Raw genomic sequence first — 18,814 nt, forward strand, 5'->3', positions numbered from 1 at the left:
ATATGCTCCCTATAGCAATCTCAATTCACACATTACCTTGTCCTCTTCTACCTCCTCAGCTGCTCAAGCACCATGTGCATTATGGGATGAGCTAAGTGGGGCCATTTATTTATTTACTTCCGCAAAATGCACAAACATTTCCCAGCTTCCAGGGTTGGTCAACACTTACAATCAATGCACCAATCTATAACAACAAACAAAAGAAGCACTGAACAAATAAAACAGAAGCCCCAATTTGATGCCAGATGGGGGAGGAAGTGTAAAATAAATGTCAAGCACGAAATAAAACAAAGAAAAACAGCAGGCATGATGGAGCACCCCCTTGCCCCAGTCACTTCACAGAAAGGCTTTGGCAAATGAATGTCTGAAACCGAAGAATGAGGTTTAGGACAGTAATTTTAATACTGGAAAGAGGTGTTCCTTGAGGCCAGTGGACTCTGCACTGAGATTTCTGAGTTAGCTTGGCACACAACATATTGGATAAGCCTAAACTAAATGTTGCAGGGACATGTGACAATTGCAGCGAAGCAATGATGTGTTTCATTCCCACTACAACAGCATCCTTCCCTTCTTCTGCAAGCATTCTGCACTCCACAACCCAAAGGCTCCGCCCGTCACCCTTAGGTGGCAGTGGCAGCACCCAAAGGAAAACCTTCAACATGTGTATTAATGCGTATTATTATTATTATTATTATTAGTAGTAGTAGTAGTAGTAGTATTTTAAACGTGCTTGGAAATGGACTGCAAGCAAGTGGAGATCTTCAAGCAATTGTCAGATGTGTCCCCAACAACCCCTATTACTGCGTTTTGAACCTGACCACAGTTTCCAAGCAGCAGTACAGTGGTACCTCGGGTTAAGAATTTAATTTGTTATTGAGGTCCGTTCTTAACCTGAAACTGTTCTTAACCTGAGGTTAAGCTTTAGCTAATGGGGCCTCCCTCTGCCGCTGCGCCGTGATTTCTGTTCTCATCCTGAAGCAAAGTTCTTAACCCGAGGTACTATTTCTGGGTTAGCGGAGTCTGTAACCTGAAGCGTCTGTAACCTGAAGTGTCTGTAACCCGAGGTACCACTGTATATGTAACAGTCTGACCTGGAGGTTAGAAAAAAACAGATAAGCATAGAAAATCTCTCTCTTTCTGACCAGAAAGGATTGCAACTGGCACACAAGCCTTAGCTTAATCATCCTGATAAACTCTGTGTGTACACAGACCTGCATGCATAATGTATGCACAATAAACAAAGATGAAGCCACAAATCTAACTCTTAACTTATATTAGGGGGAACAAAAGGCCCCAGGTCCAATCCCTGGGAGATGGGGCTGGGAAAGACTCCTGCCTGAAGCCCTGGAGAACCACAGCCAATCACCATAGACAATGCTAAGCTAGCTGGACCAATGGCCTGACTTGGTATAAGACAGCTCTTTGTGCTCTTATGATTTGTCTAAAGTCATTCAGCAAACTTCATGACTGTTTGAATTTGGGCCTCATGTCTAAGCTCAAGCACACATTGCTAAAATAAAACAGGTCGCACATCCCAATTACCACCATGCTAAGGTAAAGGTAAAGGGCCCCCTGACCATTAGGTCCAGTCGTGACCGACTCTGAGGTTGCGGCGCTCATCTCGCTTTATTGGCCGAGGGAGCCGGCGTTTGTCCGCAGACAGCTTCCGGGTCATGTGGCCAGCATGACTAAGCCACTTCTGGCGAACCAGAGCAGCGCACGGAAATGCCATTTACCTTCCCGCCGGAGTGGTACCTATTTATCTACTTGCACTTTGACGTGCTTTCAAACTGCTAAGTTGGCAGGAGCAGGGACTGAGCAACGGGAGCTCACCCCATCGTGGAGATTCAAACCGCCGACCTTCTGATCGGCAAGTCCTGGGCTCTGTGGTTTAACCCACAGCGCCACCCGCGTCCCTAACCACCATGCTACTTTCTAACAACAACACACACACACTCACAGGGCCTACAGATGTTAGTACTCTTCCCCATCCCATAACAAAATCCAACATTCTCCAGCAGGCAAGCAGAGGATGCTTTCGGTCAAGGGCACTGAAAGAGATTTGCGTAAATGCTGTGCTTCTACTGACAGACTGTTTTTGATCCAGCAGAGGTTCCCATCAGCCAATGGGGAGGGAGGCTGTTTTCTTAAGTCCACCCTTTACCCTCTTGCCCAACCTCTAATGCTATTATGATGGGTTCCCAATCCTCTGGAACAGATTTGGGAAGGTGATGGGAGTGTAGGGAAGAAAATGAATATGTAATAATTGCCTCTTTTATGAATTCCTCTGACAGAAGCTTCAGAGCCTTCTGTCAGCAGAGGAACACCACTGAATACAAATAGGGGAGGAATTCATTTGGTCTGCAATTTTGTACATCTACCCAATTCACACTTTCAGAACTAGCATGCAAACTAGCCTTCAAAATTCACACTTTTCTGGATTTTATGATGCAATTCTCCAACAGAAAAAGAAATGTACCGATAAAAGCATATTATTCGGGGAAAGTGGACATAAATGTGTAGGTTAGTGAAAATAATGTACAAAATGCATTATATTATGGAACAGTGTGTGCAAAAAAGGGTATATTAGGAGAAATGCACACAAAAATGTGTATAAATTTTCATCCTAACTTTTTTTTAAAGGTCTGCAAACAGATGTGGAAATGGGATGAACTGAATGTAAAACTGAGTAACTGACAGAAACCAAAACTGACAGATTTGCCAGTCTCCAGATATAATCCACAGTATTTTGAGCCCTTAAAACTGAGATGAGGTGACACAACTCAATGAGACAATATTTCTCAGCTCTGTTCATGCTCAAAAGGAAGCAGCACCCAAGCCTAAATCTGTTCAATGACTAATGGAAACTGAAAGTGATATTTACGTAATAAAAATGTTTATGGGTGATTCAGAAAATATGGGTATATGTATCAAACGCTTACTGCTTTAGCAATCGGATGCTACATAGATTAAAATCTATGTAGTAAACACAGCCCAGCCTTTCTCCATAGGAATATATATGTCTTTCTCAACATGAATAGAAAATTGTGGACGTATTTTGATCAGTTATATTTTATTTGAGCAGGTACATTATTTAGCAGATCCACTTTTTAGAACATGGGTCAGCAAACTAAGGTCCGTGGGCTGGATCAGGCCCAATTGCCTTCTGGATCCAGCCCACAGGTGGTCCGGGAACCGCCGTGTGGATCGCCTCCTACGGCGGCGCCTCCTCCTCCCCCCTCCCTCCTTCTGGCTTCTCCCCGCCCTGCCTAGAGGAGGAAGGGAGTTGGGCTTTGTTGGTGCCAGCAGCAGTGCTGAGTGGCTGCCATTTTAAGCAGCCCCTCTCTGGAGCCCTTTTGCGGGCTGCTCATCGCCCCTCCACCACTGCCACCAGCCCCTGCCGCTCACAAGACACAGGTGAGCAGCCACTGGGGCTCGTGGTTCTCTTGCATCATTCCCCCCCCCCAAAAAATATAGTCTGGCCCCCCCACAAGGTCTGAGGGACAGTGGACCAGCCCCCTGCTGAAAAAGCTCACTGATCCCTGTTTTAGAAGATGGTACACAGTAGTCAAAATTGTGTGGTCTTACGATCAGAGCAGACCCACTGAAATTAATGGACCTAAGTTAGTCATGTCTATTATTTTCAATGGGTCTAATTTGAGAAGTGCCAACACTGGATTAAATACAAGAGATTGCTTTCAACCTCAAATAGAACACATTTATCATTTATATGAATACATGCCAATAGGCTAGATTGAAACATGTGGTGTCTTCCATTGGAGCTATAAATAACCCTTCCAAGTGGGAGGAGCCTCACACAGGAAATGCAAGGGCTCAATGACATGCTCTCAACTCTGCACATCCCCCTTTACCACCTTGCTGGTTTCGTATCACATATTATCCAACCTAGGCCAACAGCAATAGGAAAACCTAGCACAACATCCCATTGAAATTCCTGGCTGGTAACCACACTTATTTATATATAAATTACGCAAATTAAAATTCTCATTGCAATTACAGGCCTCACTTGCCAAGTATAATGCTAATTATTCAGACATTTTAACATGGCGATGGTTGGTGACAATATTGCATTTCATCTCCGCTTTTAGACCCTACAAACATTGAACAAAATCGCTGTCAGTATGTTAAAACCCCTAATATAAAATAGATCTTTAAATGTTGGTTGGTTACATCCTTTATCCCAGCCATCTTTGCTCTGATACTGCGTTGCCCCCCTACTCCATATACCTGTGTGTGTGTTTATATACATTTCAGATACACAATATATGAGCAAGGAGCTCTGTGGCAGTGCCCAGATGAACAGCTTCAGCCACCATAAAATATTCATTCATTTGAAAAATATTTGCAATCTGTCCAATTTAAGAAAACCCTTGTTAACCCAGGAGAGGGTTAATTTCATTGCAAACAATGTTCTCAAAAACTCTTACGGGCAAAATGCTTTAGTGAAAAGTGTTTTTTTTTAAAAAAAAAAAAAAAGATAGATTTAACAATTCCAACATTAAGCATTAATCCTCTTTCATTCGAAACTATGCTGATAATAATTTTTGCTTGTCATTCAAATGGTAAGTAATAATTATAGATTTGGGGCTTCCATCCCTGCTTCATTAATAGTAAATTGCATGGAAGTCTGAAATGAAGTCAGATATGATACATCTCAAAATGCAATTTCCATAGCTTTCCTTAGTTATGTATAATTAATTACAGAGTTAATAAGGAGAATACGGCAAAGAAAGGGAGTTTATTCAACCAGGCTGCCTTCCATTATCAGATTCCTTTTGTGCAGTTTTCTTTCTTTCAGCAAATTTGGGTGACAATAAACCAGAACCGAATACATACATTACTAGCTGGAGTACTCAATGGTTTTAAAAAATTGTAACCTAATACAAGAATGTGTGTGTGGTGGTGTTTTTTTTAAAGGAGGATACTTTATATTGTTCAGTAGTTCCACTGATTTATTTCAATGCATTTAAATATGTATTTTCAATTTAGAAGTTTATTAAATGCAGTTGTTGTTTTTTACTTTACACTGTATAGCAACACAGTAAAGGTTCCAATACGACCTCAATCTGGCATCCTTTTCTTATGTCCCAAAATGAATAGAAAAGCCTAAGGTACTGGTAGTTATGTGACAGAGTTGCAGAACCAGGCGTTGTTGGACTCCAACTCCCATCAGCCCTGGCCAACATGGCCAATGGCCATGGATGATGGGAGTTGTAGTCCAGCAACATTTGGAAGGCCACAGGCTCCTTCCCCCTGGTATAGGAGGAAACGACAGGTGTAGCAATGTGAATATAGGCAGGCCACATGTGGGGAGCATTTTCCCACTCCCAGTCAAACAAGTCTACTGCCTGAGGAATAAAAAGGCAAGCCATTTTTCAAGAGAGGCACCTACTCCCTTTGCCTTTCCAACAGCAGTCTGTGGATTTATGTAACTTGGACCATGTCCTGTTGGCAATACCCCTATGGGCTGTAACTTTCTGTTCCTGTATTCTTACTGCCCTTCTAGCACATATATTCCACACAGAATTCTGTACAGGTATCAAAATACTGTGGCTTTTGGATATTCTTCCTATAGGACAGCGTGGTCACCTGCAATTTTTGGCCAAAAAAATGCAAAATGGCTACCCCCTGCGGTTTGGAAGCTTGTAGAAACATGGATGCAAATTTGCAATTGTTAAAGTTACAGGCAAACTAATGCAGGAAAATTGAATTCTGCCTCAGTGGAAATACAAAAGACCACCTCCACACCCTATGTCCCAAGTCCACCATCCATCTTATGTTGGACTAGAAGCCTTTAGCTTATGGGGTACCACAGGGATCACCTTTGGTCTCCCTATAACCACTAGATGATGTTATCAAAAGATCTGGGCTACAGCATCGCCAGTGGGCAGATGATATCCCATTCTAACACTCATTTTTCACTGTCTGATCCACGAGAGGAGAAAGAACCCCCATTATCATTGAAAGCTCAGGTTGCTTGGTCTGCCAACTACCTAGAAAAGGTGGATCTGGCCTCTTTTCACCATCCATTAGTTCAATTCAGGCTGCAATTACATGGGGCTGCCTTTAAAAAAACAGCTGCAAAACTGCAAATGGTATAAATTGTGGTTGCCAGGTCACCACTGGGAGCAAGGCACTCAGAACAAATGACAGTTATCCTACATCTATTGTCCTAGTTACCAGCTGATTCCTGGAATGAAGATAAAGTGCTGGTAATAAAATTTAAAGCCCTTATTGGCAGAAATCAGGTTATCTTAAGGATGTCCTTTGCCTATATGAATTTGTATGAGTTTCTTGCTCTCTGGTCCATCATTAACAAGTATACTATTGGCGGATATCAAGAACAGGGCCTTTTCAGTGCTGGCACCACAGTGTGGAATTCTCTCCACAGGATGGTGTCTAAAAAGAGGTGCACACAAATAATGAAGTGCCACCCATTATTTTCTTCTGCATTGCCTTGTATCTTAGTGCTCTGATTGCTTCTGTTGCATTTTTATATTCTTATAATGTGTCTTTTACATGTATGCCATTTTGGAAAATTAGTTTGAATAGCAGGTTATAAAACCAGTAAGTAAATCCCCGCTTCCAAGTTCACGAAAGAAAAAAATAATGTAGCAAAACACAATGTGCCTTTAGCTGTTCTGAACAAAAATTAAGAACAAAGAGAAGGGGAAACAACAGCTGTGCCTCCAAGGCAAGAGTCCAAGCTGCCTCTTGCAATGAATGGTACAAGTCAGTTTTCCCTGACAGGTAAGATAAGTGCAAAGAGTAATTCATTTCCTGGTATCTTTCTGCTTGACTATCTAGGCACCCACATTAAAACACAATTTCTCACTAATACATACACAGAAACATTTTTTTCTCCTCCCTTCAGACCAGCTACATATTTTCAAGCACAGTGATTGAACACCCCTATCCAAAGTAATGAGAGTTTAATTAATGCATACTATATTTTAATACATATCTACGTTGTAAAGGTTCTTTCCGATGGGTCTTCACCGAACCACATTTTTGAGGGTTTCCACTGCCGTTCTCAAGGCTTTGTTTTCTTAAACAAAGATTATTTTAAATGCAATATGCAAGAATATTTGAATAAATAATTAGGAGTTGTTTTTTTATAGGAAGGCAAAAACCATGCACAGTTATGTTATCGCATTTGGAATGCCAAAGACATGGTATTTTCAACATCCAACTGCAATTACACAGACCATCTAAAGAGTAGAACAGATCTCATAAATATGGCCTCACGCAACTGGTGCACCAATTATGGTAACAATGATATTTTTTAAATAAGAAGTATTGCATACCTTTCATATTTCATGTATATCTGCCTAGCATTGTATCGATACGAAATTCCCTGGGCGTGCAACCTCTGATACATAGGAAAAACAGAAGGTAGCCAATATCATCAAGTGATGACCAGGGAGTTTCTTGAACGACAAACAGGGTGGGATACAATGGTGGAAGGGTTTGGAGCCGAAGACAGAAGCTACTGAGCAAACTCTCATTTTAAGCCACAGGCTTAAATCTGCAGCTGAGCGAGATAACTCACTCCCACCACGACCTGTTTGGAGCTAGAGAGAACACATTGCTCCCCAAGCTGTCCTTCCAGAACAAAGGCTCTGTCCTGGCTCTATTCAGAAGCAGCCTACTGGAAGGGAAGCAAGGTATATGTGGCATTCACATGTGCAAATGGGGACATGATCATGCTGGAGTACAGGGCTGCATCTGTGCAGGCTTGACAGAGAGCAGGAGAGATACAGATGGAGACAGAATGCTAATTTTCATTGAAAACAAATGTATGATAGGTGTACTCATGTATGATGAGCGAGCTTTAGAATAGAATCAGATGCGCATTCTGGAGGAAGCTCACCGGCCACTAATCACCAGCAATATAACTCTCCATACTCAAAGAATATGCTCAACTTGCACGTCTTTAAAAGGATCCAGGAAACACTAGCACTGGACAAAACACCATCTGTTCAACCTTCCATTTAACTTTCTTTTCTTGGCATTCAAGCAAAAGAAACCCTTTCCATCTGACCTCCTGAAAAATTGCTATTACCGCGCCTTCTAATAAGAACAGATATTTTGTCTGCCCTTTGTCTTTCACAGAGACCAAGGCAAAGCAACACAGAATTTTCATGAATCATTGCTATTTGCTTATTTTAGGCTCAGTGGGTTTAATTTGTACACACTCGCAATGAATGCCTTGCAGTCCGGATTCCCAAGGTGCTGTATCAACATTTCAGCAGCCCTTTTTTGAACCTTTACAACCTAATGCATAACACATGTTGTCCTCTTTTTTATCTACCAAATATCTGCTTACTCAAGGTTGAATGACAACAACTGAGTGCGGGATAATGAAACAGCCCTGCTATATTCCTAACCAACTAAAAAACACAGAAAAGTGCTCAAACATGCAACCTGAATCCAATTCCAGCTTTCGTCAAGCTGACAGGTCAAATATTAATACACAAATGATCACTGCAAACATTTCTTTAGCACGTGCATCTCCATTTATATTTCTTTATTTTATTAGATCTTATCTCAAAACGAGCTTTCCTTTTGGGGGCATAAACCATAAACTTTAGCAAGACAAAGTTTTCTTTAATTTTTAAAGGCATTATTTTGTGAGACCAAAGTATTAGTGAACTAGTTCCAGTTGTGACCTACAAGAAAGTAAACCAATTATGTTGGAGCAGAGCATGGGGGGGGGAGGGGGGGGAAATAGATCTGAAAAGGCGTAACGGTTGGGTTTTTGTGTGTGTTGGTGGTTGTTGTTTTTTTTGCATATTGAATCCAATTCTCATATCTGAATGTGTCTGCTATACTAAAATTCAGAGCCCCAGGAAGTTATTTAGCTAGGAAAACTGTTCAGACTTAGTACCTGGTGTTTAACAGTTTTGTTTTAAGTCAGTTTTATAGTTAAAGTTTAGAGTATATGTTCAATTCTAACAATTTAAACCCCCCCCCCCCCACAAAACCAGCAACTTAAAACTAAGAAAGTAATGACAGAGGAGGTGGAGGAATTGCATTTTGAAAAAAGCAGTGCTGTAGGGAGACAATACAGACTCCTCATCAGACCTTGTGTTGGCCAAGTCAGTGACATAATTATAGAGCAAGAAGCCAAGCTGTTTCTCACCTACCCAAAACACCTGAAAGCATCCAGCGTTCAGACAGCTACACAAATATATCTGCTTAGACTGTCAAGAGAACTTAGACCTAGACCCCTTTTGCTGCCATGCCAGGTGCCAGAATATTGGCCTTTTTGCAATGCACACTCCAAGCACCCATTCTGATTCTTGCTGCCCAAGAATCTTGAGATTCATTTTCCATCCGTGTGAGAGGCTGCTTCTTAAGGTTTTGAAGCTAGCGCTTTAATTTATTCCATCTAGCAGCAGGGCGGCTGCTGGCTGGCCTAGCCTAAACCTGGCAGAGGGAAAACAAGCCTTTTAAATATAGATTGACTTATACCACCCTTTCTGCTGTGGTGTTAGTTCTGCTGGGTTCCCAGGTCACGTGACTGAGCTGAACTGAGTTACGAATCCAGAATAAGTCCCTCCTGCCCTCAGAACACCCATTATTCGGGGATGACACTGGCATAGGTTCTACACGGCAAGTTCAGCCCTGGGATGTGGGAGTTAAGTTTGCGTATCTCCGGCTGAACCAGAGATGCTCCATATCTTAAACTCACACACCCTGGTGGATCTAGGGCTGGGCTTGCACTCCAAGACACCAATGAGAAGAAACAAAACCAAAGTGCTAAGATTAACTTTAAAGTAAAAAGATTGGTAAGAAGATAACAATCCTACTGGCTTTTAAAGAGCTGGGGTTTTTTGTTTTAATAATAATAATAATAATAATAATAATAATAATAATAATAATAATAATAATAAATTATTTATACCCCGCCCATCTGGCTGAGTTTCCCCAGCCAATCTGGACAGCTTCCAATCGAATGTTAAAAACAATACAGCATTCAATATTAAAAACTTCCCTAAACAGGGCTGCCTTCAGATGTCTTTTATAGTTAAGATAGCTGCTTATTTCCTTCACATCTAAAGGGAGGGCGTTCCACAGGGTGGGCGCCACTACCGAGAAGGCCCTCTTTTCTGGTTCCCTGCAATCTCACTTCTCGCAATGAGGGAACCGCCAGAAGGCCCTTGGTGCTGGATCTCAGTGTCCGGGCTGAACGATGGGGGTGGAGATGTTCCTTCAGGTATACAGGACCGAGGCCGTTTAGGGCTTTAAAGGTCAGCACCAACATTTTGAATTGCTTTTTGTTTTTAAAAAGAATATATGCACTGCATTTCCCACAGTGCACCTGAAGTTCCTCTCTTTAGTTGAATTCAACAGCCTTAGCACCTTACCAATATCATGTGCCCAGTAGAAATGTCCATGTTGGACTGGACTGGTTCTTCGCACCAGGATGAAGTGCTGCTTCGAGCAGAAGGACTCTGGATGGGCCCATCGCTGAACTGCGAAGATATGCTGTTAATGCGAGACGTATGCAGAGGCTCTGGGTGGTCGGAGGTTTTCACTGCCATACGCTGGCGGCACAACTCCTAGAGGAGACAGAGAGAAGGAATATCCCGGGATTAAAATCCAGACTCTAAGAAATCATCCACCAAAGCACACATTTAATACACAGGGGTTTGTCCCTACGTGCAGGCTGGACTCCTGTTACTGCCTCCGAGCTTCATGTCCACAACAACTACATGCCAGACAGAAGGAAAGATGCAACAACAGCTTTGGTCCGTTTGCAGGATTGTTGCACTATGTATAATGCTTGATTATCAAAGCTTATTAGGATTCGTGCAAAGCACAAGATTTCAAAATATACAGATTAGAGTCAAAACTAGTCAAAACTATGAATCCCCATGATGGGGTGAGCTCCCGTTGCTCGGTCCCTGCTCCTGCCAACCTAGCAGTTCGAAAGCACGTCAAAGTGCAAGTAGATAAATAGGTACCACTCCAGTGGGAACGTAAACAGCGTTTCTCTGGTTTGCCAGAAGTGGCTTAGTCATGCCGGCCACATGACCCGGAAGCTGTCTGAGGATGAACACTGGCCCCCTTGGCCAGTAAAGCGAGATGAGCACCGCAACCCCAGAGTTGTCTGCGACTGGACTTGACGGTCAGGGGTCCCTTTACCTTTACCTATGACCACTGGAACCTACCTACTCTAGAACACTGATGTCAGTAAAGCTACTTTGGAATAAATTTCTGCAGAGGCTCCCGGCTTGTGGAATGCTCTCCTCAGGGAGGTTCGGCTGGTGCCTTCATTATACACCTTTAGGTGCCAGACGAAGACATTCTTCTTTAACCAGGCCTTTGGCTGATTGGCATCTGATGCCCTTTTAAATGTGTTGCTGAAGGGCAATTAATGGGTTGCTTTGCTTCTTGTTTTTATTATGTATTTTGCGTTTTTTATATTGCAGTTTTGTGTTGTGAACTGCCCTGGGATCTAAGGGTACAGGGCGGTATAATTTTTAATAATAATAATAATAATAATAATAATAATAATAATAATAAAATGTTAAGTGGTACCATCAGCAGAGGGTCCCCAAACACAGCAGGGCTGGCTTACAACATTTTGAAGTAATCTATAGCACCATTTAAAATGGGGTGGGGTGGGGGTTCCTCATAAGACCATTGGTTCAGAGTCTAAATTTGCCTAACTGCAAACTGACAGTTTACCATTCCAAATTGTGTAGCCAAGTTATTCAATTTCTCTGCTCCCTTTTCACTTGGCATTATGCATATATTCCAGGGTTGGAAAAACCAGATGACTTCTTTCATGCCTCCTTGAATTGCAATAGCTACATCACACTCATTGGGAGACAACTGAAAACAGGGGTGTGTGGGGCAGGTTTCCCCCAAAAATGTATAGAAAACCGGGGGGGGGGGGGAGAGAGAGGGGCTGACCGATAACTTTCAAAATGTAGATTCTAGGAGTCCAGCTAATTTGCAAGGTCTGGAGTCTATGTCTGGCACTTAAAATACAGGAAACCCACTTCTAACATTTGAATGCTATATGTTAGATTCCTCTAACATATATTGCATGCTTTACAGTTTCATTTTTTTAATGACATACAGTGCGTAAGTTTTTAAAGCATGTGCCACTACTATGGTACATATGCACTAGACTTGTAGCTAGATAATATTAGGGTGCATTCAGTAAGACAATTCTCTGGTAGCCTGATAAGTAGGTTGAGCAATAGCAGTCCATCAAGGTTTCCTGGAACTTTTGCTTTGGGAAATGGCAGGGGTGCAAAGACAGAAGCTGAAGGGAAACGTCCATTTGGCCCCCACTTTCTGATAACAGAGCCCCAGCCAGAGCCCAATCGCATTTGTATGGTGGAGGGGATGCATTTGCATGAGTTTCATATCAACCCACCCTTGTTTCTTGTGCTGCAGTCCACACAGTATCTGGATCCAAGTCAGAGGTTACTTTCCATAGGCACTTGAAGGCATCTCTAAAATAACTTTTGCCCAACTTGGTTACGGGCTACAGTCATACCTTGGCAGTCGAACAGAATGCATTCTGGAAGTCCGTTCGACTTCCAAAATGTTCGGAAACCAAAGCGCGGCTTCTGATTGGCTGCAGGAGCTTCCTGCAGCCAACCGGAAATCCTGTTGGACATTTGGCTTCCAAAAGAATGTTAAAAAACCAGAACACTCACTTCCGAGTTTCAATCATTTGGGAACCAATTTGTTCGGGAGCCAAGGCGTTTGAGATCCAAGGTACAACTGTATTATGTAGAACTGGCACCAATGTGGTATTCTAGATGGTTCTGCTTATTTGTATAGAAATAAAACTTTCTAGCATCAATTATTATTTGCTGCTTACATTATATGCTTTCTTGGAATGGGAAACAGCTGAGTAAAAAGTAAATGTAAGAGGAATTTTAAAAGGTGAATCATTATGTGATTTAACATTAATTGCTGCAAGTAATATTTTTACATATATTGCATACAGGATCAATGCATAATCCGACAGAGGATGCAAGCCACTTCCTGTGCACTCTCTCTTCACGTAAAAGCAGCATTTGTTTAGGCTTCCATCTGTTCTTAGTATTCATATCCTGACCAGGGCTATACTCTACAACTGGCTTCCCTTGTTCAGACTGCTGGCATTAAGGTGGGGCAAGGGAAGCAATAAGAACAAGGTAACAACCAGAAATTAATAGCTCCTGTTTATACAAAAGTAACATGGCTTAAGATGGCATAACAGTTATGTAATCTCTTGTTTTTCTACAAATGTATTTTTTAAGAAATATAAAATAACTTTTGCTATTAGGGCAGCAGCAGGAAAGAAGCCCCCCCCCCCCCCAAGTTGGAAGATAACAGATATGGGAAAAGTAATGAACCAATAATTTATATTAGAACAATTCAATTCCTTACTGAGAGTTTCACAAACCATTCTTATGGTAGCTTCTGAGTCAACTATAATTGCTTTGCATACCCAAAGAAAGCAGGAATGGTTATCTGAGCTACACAATGGGAAGTGAAGCCAAGATGTACAAAGGGTACATCAGAAAATGGGCGAGACTGATGCTCAATGTTAGTCATGCTCAAAGTAGATTCCTTGAAATAGATGGACTTCAGTGAGCATCACCCAAAATGACACTCTGTTTTTAAAGTATTAGAATGTTTTTTCTTCTTTCCACCTTTTCTTTATCAACACAACTGCTTCTAATATCAGAAGGAACAAGAAAATAAAAATTCCTTGGGGCAGTGACAGTTATTCACTTGCTTCCTTCTAGCCCAGGCGTTGCCAAACTTGGCCCTTCAGCTGTTTTGGGACTACAATTCCCATCATTTCTGACCACTTGGTCCTGTTAGCTAGGGATGATGGGAGTTGTAGTCCCAAAACAGCTGGAGGGCCATGTTTGGCCATGCCTGTTCTAGCCCAACCCTTCCTGGCTTCTCTTCTGCCACAGAAAAACAAGAGACTTGAATGGCAACAGCTGAAAGGAACATCTTGTTCTGTGGGAGGGGGCAAAGCAAGCAAAGAGGGAAACCACTTGGGTGGGTAAAGGATGCAGTGAACAAGCCCTGTGTGAAACCATCTCTTGAGCCAACACAAGCAGGTTAGCACCCAACCATATACAATTCTGGGCACCACACAGTAGAGGGTAGTACTAATATCTCCAACTTTGTACCCCTTTGTTTCAAATTCACAAAGGGTCTTTAGAGGAGAATTCTTAGAATACATTCTGGAAACACCTTGTTGTGCATACTGGAAACTCCTAGAACATGGGTAGGCAAACTAAGGACCGGGGGCCGGATCCGGCTCAATCACCTTCTAAATCCAGCCCGTGGACGGTCTGGGAATCAGTGTCTTTTTACATGAGTAGAATGTGTCCTTTTATTTGAGTATATTCCCGACAGGGCCGCCACTGTTTCCTTTCTTACATTCATTTATTCACTTTATTAATTTATAATATGCTAGGCATTAAGCTACTACCATAGCAGTGTGCAACAATAAACTCCCTCAGATAAAACAGTTATGAGAAAAATATCAAATACCCCTTGCAAGTGAAGCCAACCATCTGAGAAAATGTTTAGAAATCAGATTCTCCATTAGCGCTGACTTAGTCTATGGGCTGAGGACAATTGCAATAAATGTTGCATTGTTCAGTGGAGCTGACACTCAGCCAATATTTAGTAGTCAGATCAGTAAAACTATGTTCTGTCTGTGATACTAATTCTGACAAAGCAGAAAACTCAAGGGTTGCCCCTTGGCTTTAAGCATCGTCCTCCAGACTGCATTCTGGTTCCATCCCAGAACAACATTATTCTAGACTAGCTCCACCTCAGCTTTTGGCTCAAGCAGAGGTCAAGGGTTTTGGTAATCTTATTTGCCACCAGTGAACCATCCCCATTATTATGGCTTCCATTTCAAAAAAAGTAATCAGAGAAACCATACACCACAATAGTGGACTGAAACCCTGTCCCTGAGCAATGGTGATGTAACTCTTTGTGTGATTACTGCCTTGACGTTATTTCTAAGCACTTGCCATTGTGAACCCACTTCCAACATCCCCCAGTTCCACTAATTTAGTAATTAAATTTAGTATCAGTTTCGCTAATTTAGTCCTCTGTTGCTCCCCCCCACCCCACCCCCAAAAACAGAACAAAAAACCTGCCCTGAAGTGAAATTAGTAGGGCAGACTGAAGGCCTACTTTTGGCGCAGCCTTTTTATATTTGAGTAGTCGAAAGACCCAACATGTTTTATTCTTTTCTCAAATGAAGTTACAAGTGCAAGTCCTCTTCACATTTGCTGGGTGTATACATAACAACGGTACAGAAAAGCTACAAACGTCTATTGCCTGTGTCATCAGATTTACTACCCATATCCTTGGACTATCCATCCACCCTAATCACAAAATTATGCTCTCAGAAACCGCTCACAAACTATGAGCAACAACTGAATATTTGTTTCCCTGCCTAATGGGCCGTAGTTTGGTCAACGCTGCCTGCGTAGTTGAACATTCCAGCTTTAACTAACTGAAAACACTACTAATGGCTTCCCAGCTCAAGAAGCATTCTCTTTCCCACAGAAAATTCCCTAAAACACATAGAGCAGCAGGAGCCTGTATGAAAGAAAAACACCCTTCCAACTCGTATGTACAACTGCATTGCAAGCTTTCTTCGTACATTTGATTTGTGAGTGTTGTATTGTGATTTTTATATATTGCTAGTAGATACATTTATATATTGTGGTTTTAATTGATGTAGAGCTATCTTGAGGTTTAACAAATATGTTCTGGAAAAGCAGGATACAGTGGTATCTCTGGTTACGTACCAATTCGTTCCGGAGGTCTGTTCTTAACTTGAAACTGTTCTTAACCTGAAGCACAACTTTAGCTAATGGGGCCTCCCACTGTCTCTGCGCCACCGCCACACTATTTCTGTTCTCGTCCTGAGGTAAAGTTCTTAACCCGAGGTATTATTTCTGGGTTAGCGGAGTCTGTAACCTGAAGCGTATGTAACCCGAGATACCACTGTATTCATTTGGAACTTAAACTCCCATTATTTACAGCATAAATATGGGGAAATGATAACATGGTTTTTTTTAGGTATCCTCCAATGGATTGTTAGACCATAAACATTTATTTTAAAAGCTAACTTGATGCTTATGAAATTGTTTCATGTTTCATGGGAATTGCTCGCCAATGGAGACACTACTTCCTTCTCATTTCATTTCATCACACTTACTATCAAACATTTGTGCAATGTATTTACCACGTATGATAGAAAAAACTTATTGCTATGTGGCAGAAACTACCCAAATCAAACTAAAACATTTGGAAATAGTGTTATGGTAGTTTGCAGAGAGCCTTTATGTGTGTGATGTTTTTTAAAAACAAAGAGACAAAGTGGTGATCCTAAACGGAACATTTATAAAAGCATATATCAAGCTCTCTCCCCAACACAAAAAACAAACTTTTTTTTTTTAAAAAAATAGAACCAGTTCTAAATAATTCCCAGTTTTTCAACGAACTGATGACTTGGCAGAGAGGCAAGAGATGCTGGAATGGGTTTTTGAAGAGGAGCAAGTCAGTTTATGCAAGGCTAAAATTAAAATCAGGCTTTGTTTCCAGATTATTTTGTATTTTCTTATTTAAATATTCAAAAAAACTGGGATGTTAAAGACCCCACTTTTATTAAAAATATAGCAAGGTGAGTACTTCCTGCAAGCTCCTCCTTTTTCTTTGATGGGTGCAATTGGACAGGGAGACAGCATAGATACCGGCAATGTAGATATTCTCAGATTAACAGGAAGTTAAACTGGAGCATTGCACATGAGATTTTCTGTCAGAAGGGGTTGAATGGTTCTGGGCAATGCTATTGAAAGCAACACCTTCTAAAATACTCTTCCCTTTTCAAAGTAGCGCTGAGGTTTCCCTTAAGCCACCAGAGAAAAGTTGGATAAGTGAAAGTCCCTTTAATCTTAAAGAGAGAGTGGGAACATGTTCTGTACATTGCTGCCCAGGTGCTCCTACATTTGAGCTCCTGCGGCCAATTCTTATGCACAGTCTAAGCCTTCTGCATTCGTGACCTATGTCAGGCAAGCACTGCAAACACAAACACACTCACACATCCTCAGAAAGTGAATCTCATCATTTAAGGAAGCGAAGGTTTCCTGTTTCAATGTGCAGACTGCATAACACCACAAGTGCCATCTCTTTCTGGGTGTCCCTGCTCTGTGACAGCAATGTGCTTTTGCTGCCACATGCTTTCGCAGCAGATGACAGCCATCAAGCTGTCACAAAAGTGTGGAGAAAATGAGACAAAAAAGGGGATACACACACACACACACACACACACACACGAGAATCGGTAGCACACAACCGGGCAAGGTTTAACTGTGTAGCACCCAGAAAAATTCATGAGAACTACCTGGTCTCCCATGAAATATTGATCATGTGCACATGTAAAGGAGAGGATGGTTTTATAGCCAGGTAAAACTAGTTCTCCCTCCCCCCACCTTAATTAACTTTCCATCACAGAAACCCATTGGCCTGATTCATAAACCAGTTAAACTGCAACACTTAAGTTCAGCTGCACTGGTTTAAATGGGATTAATTTATTTGGTATCCAAGCACTCTGGTTTAACTGGTCAGAAATTCTTTAAGGAAGCTTTGAAGTTCCCCCATATGTTATTGAACCATACATCCCATAAACCCTGATCACCGGCCAACCTCTGGGGCTCAAGACTAGGAAGGGCTGCTGTCACCCCCATGTTCACTGAGTCACACACCCCTACTTAACTTAACTCTTATTTGGACGGCAGGGGTGCAAAAGCACTGCATTTCTGACATGTAATCCTTAAACACACAACATAAACGCCACCTTGGCACAAGCAAGAAGGAAACATTATTTTACCAGGATGGAGATTTTGTGGGAATCACATGGCAATATTCTCAACATGCAGGACATAATTTTTCTCAAGATGAGCAGATGAAACACTGACATTCTTTTACAGACCAGGGCAACCCCACTTTTCATACCAAGTGGGCCATTGTCATTGGTTATTAAATAGGGTCTCTTGAGGGTGGGCATAACCCACTGGGAAACTCACTTGTGCAAAAGAGCTTCTCAGTGAACGCCATTCATTTTCATGGCATGTTCCATTCATTTCAACAATGTTTGCACAGGGCAAGTGCTTGATGATCGCTCCAACCCTAAACCCTACTAATAAACTTGTGCCATTTTTATCCCATCCTTCCCCCAAGGGGGATGGTGTACCTCTAAAAATAAAAGGGCTTCTCAACAATCCTGTGAGGTAAGTTAGGCTGAAACCAGAGAGAGACTTCCCTGGAATCACCAGTGAGCTTCATGGTTGATTAAAGATTTAAACCTGGGTCATCCAATCCTAATCCAGCACTCAGATTATCACTATGTCACACTGGGACCACTGGCTCACTAACCCTGCTCCATACTGAGATTCCAAAAAGAGGAAAGAAAAAACAAAACAAAACAAAACAGGCCAGCTAAACCAAACGCTCCAAGATTGCTATGTGAAAAACTGTTGGCAATGCATTTAAGATACGTGTAACCAAACTATGCCTAAGAAACACAAATCCTGGAATTTTCAAAACACAATTCCTACAGCACCACACTCTGTAATGAGTTTGTGTACAGAAGAATGAACAAGGGATACATGAGTTTGTACTACGTAAGTCTTACTATAACAGGGAGTTGCAATTCCCTGCACTTTTTAATTGGAAACGCTGAACTGAAAGAAGACGGAAGTCTTGGATGCAATATATGCCACCT

General features: G+C 41.8%; 1 protein-coding gene across 2 annotated transcripts in view; it reads right to left on the bottom strand.

Moving 5' to 3' along the window:
- Positions 1 to 18,814, bottom strand: part of PTPRN2 (protein tyrosine phosphatase receptor type N2) — a 647,226-nt gene that overhangs the window by 74,722 nt on the left and 553,690 nt on the right. For both annotated transcript variants that reach the window (XM_028749792.2, XM_028749791.2), the window contains exon 14: positions 10,395 to 10,589. In XM_028749792.2, the coding sequence (XP_028605625.2) occupies positions 10,395 to 10,589 (195 nt within the window). The remainder of the gene's footprint in view (positions 1 to 10,394; positions 10,590 to 18,814) is intronic.

The sequence above is a fragment of the Podarcis muralis genome, chromosome 12, assembly GCF_964188315.1.
Source record: "Podarcis muralis chromosome 12, rPodMur119.hap1.1, whole genome shotgun sequence".
Taxonomy (NCBI): domain Eukaryota; kingdom Metazoa; phylum Chordata; class Lepidosauria; order Squamata; family Lacertidae; genus Podarcis; species Podarcis muralis.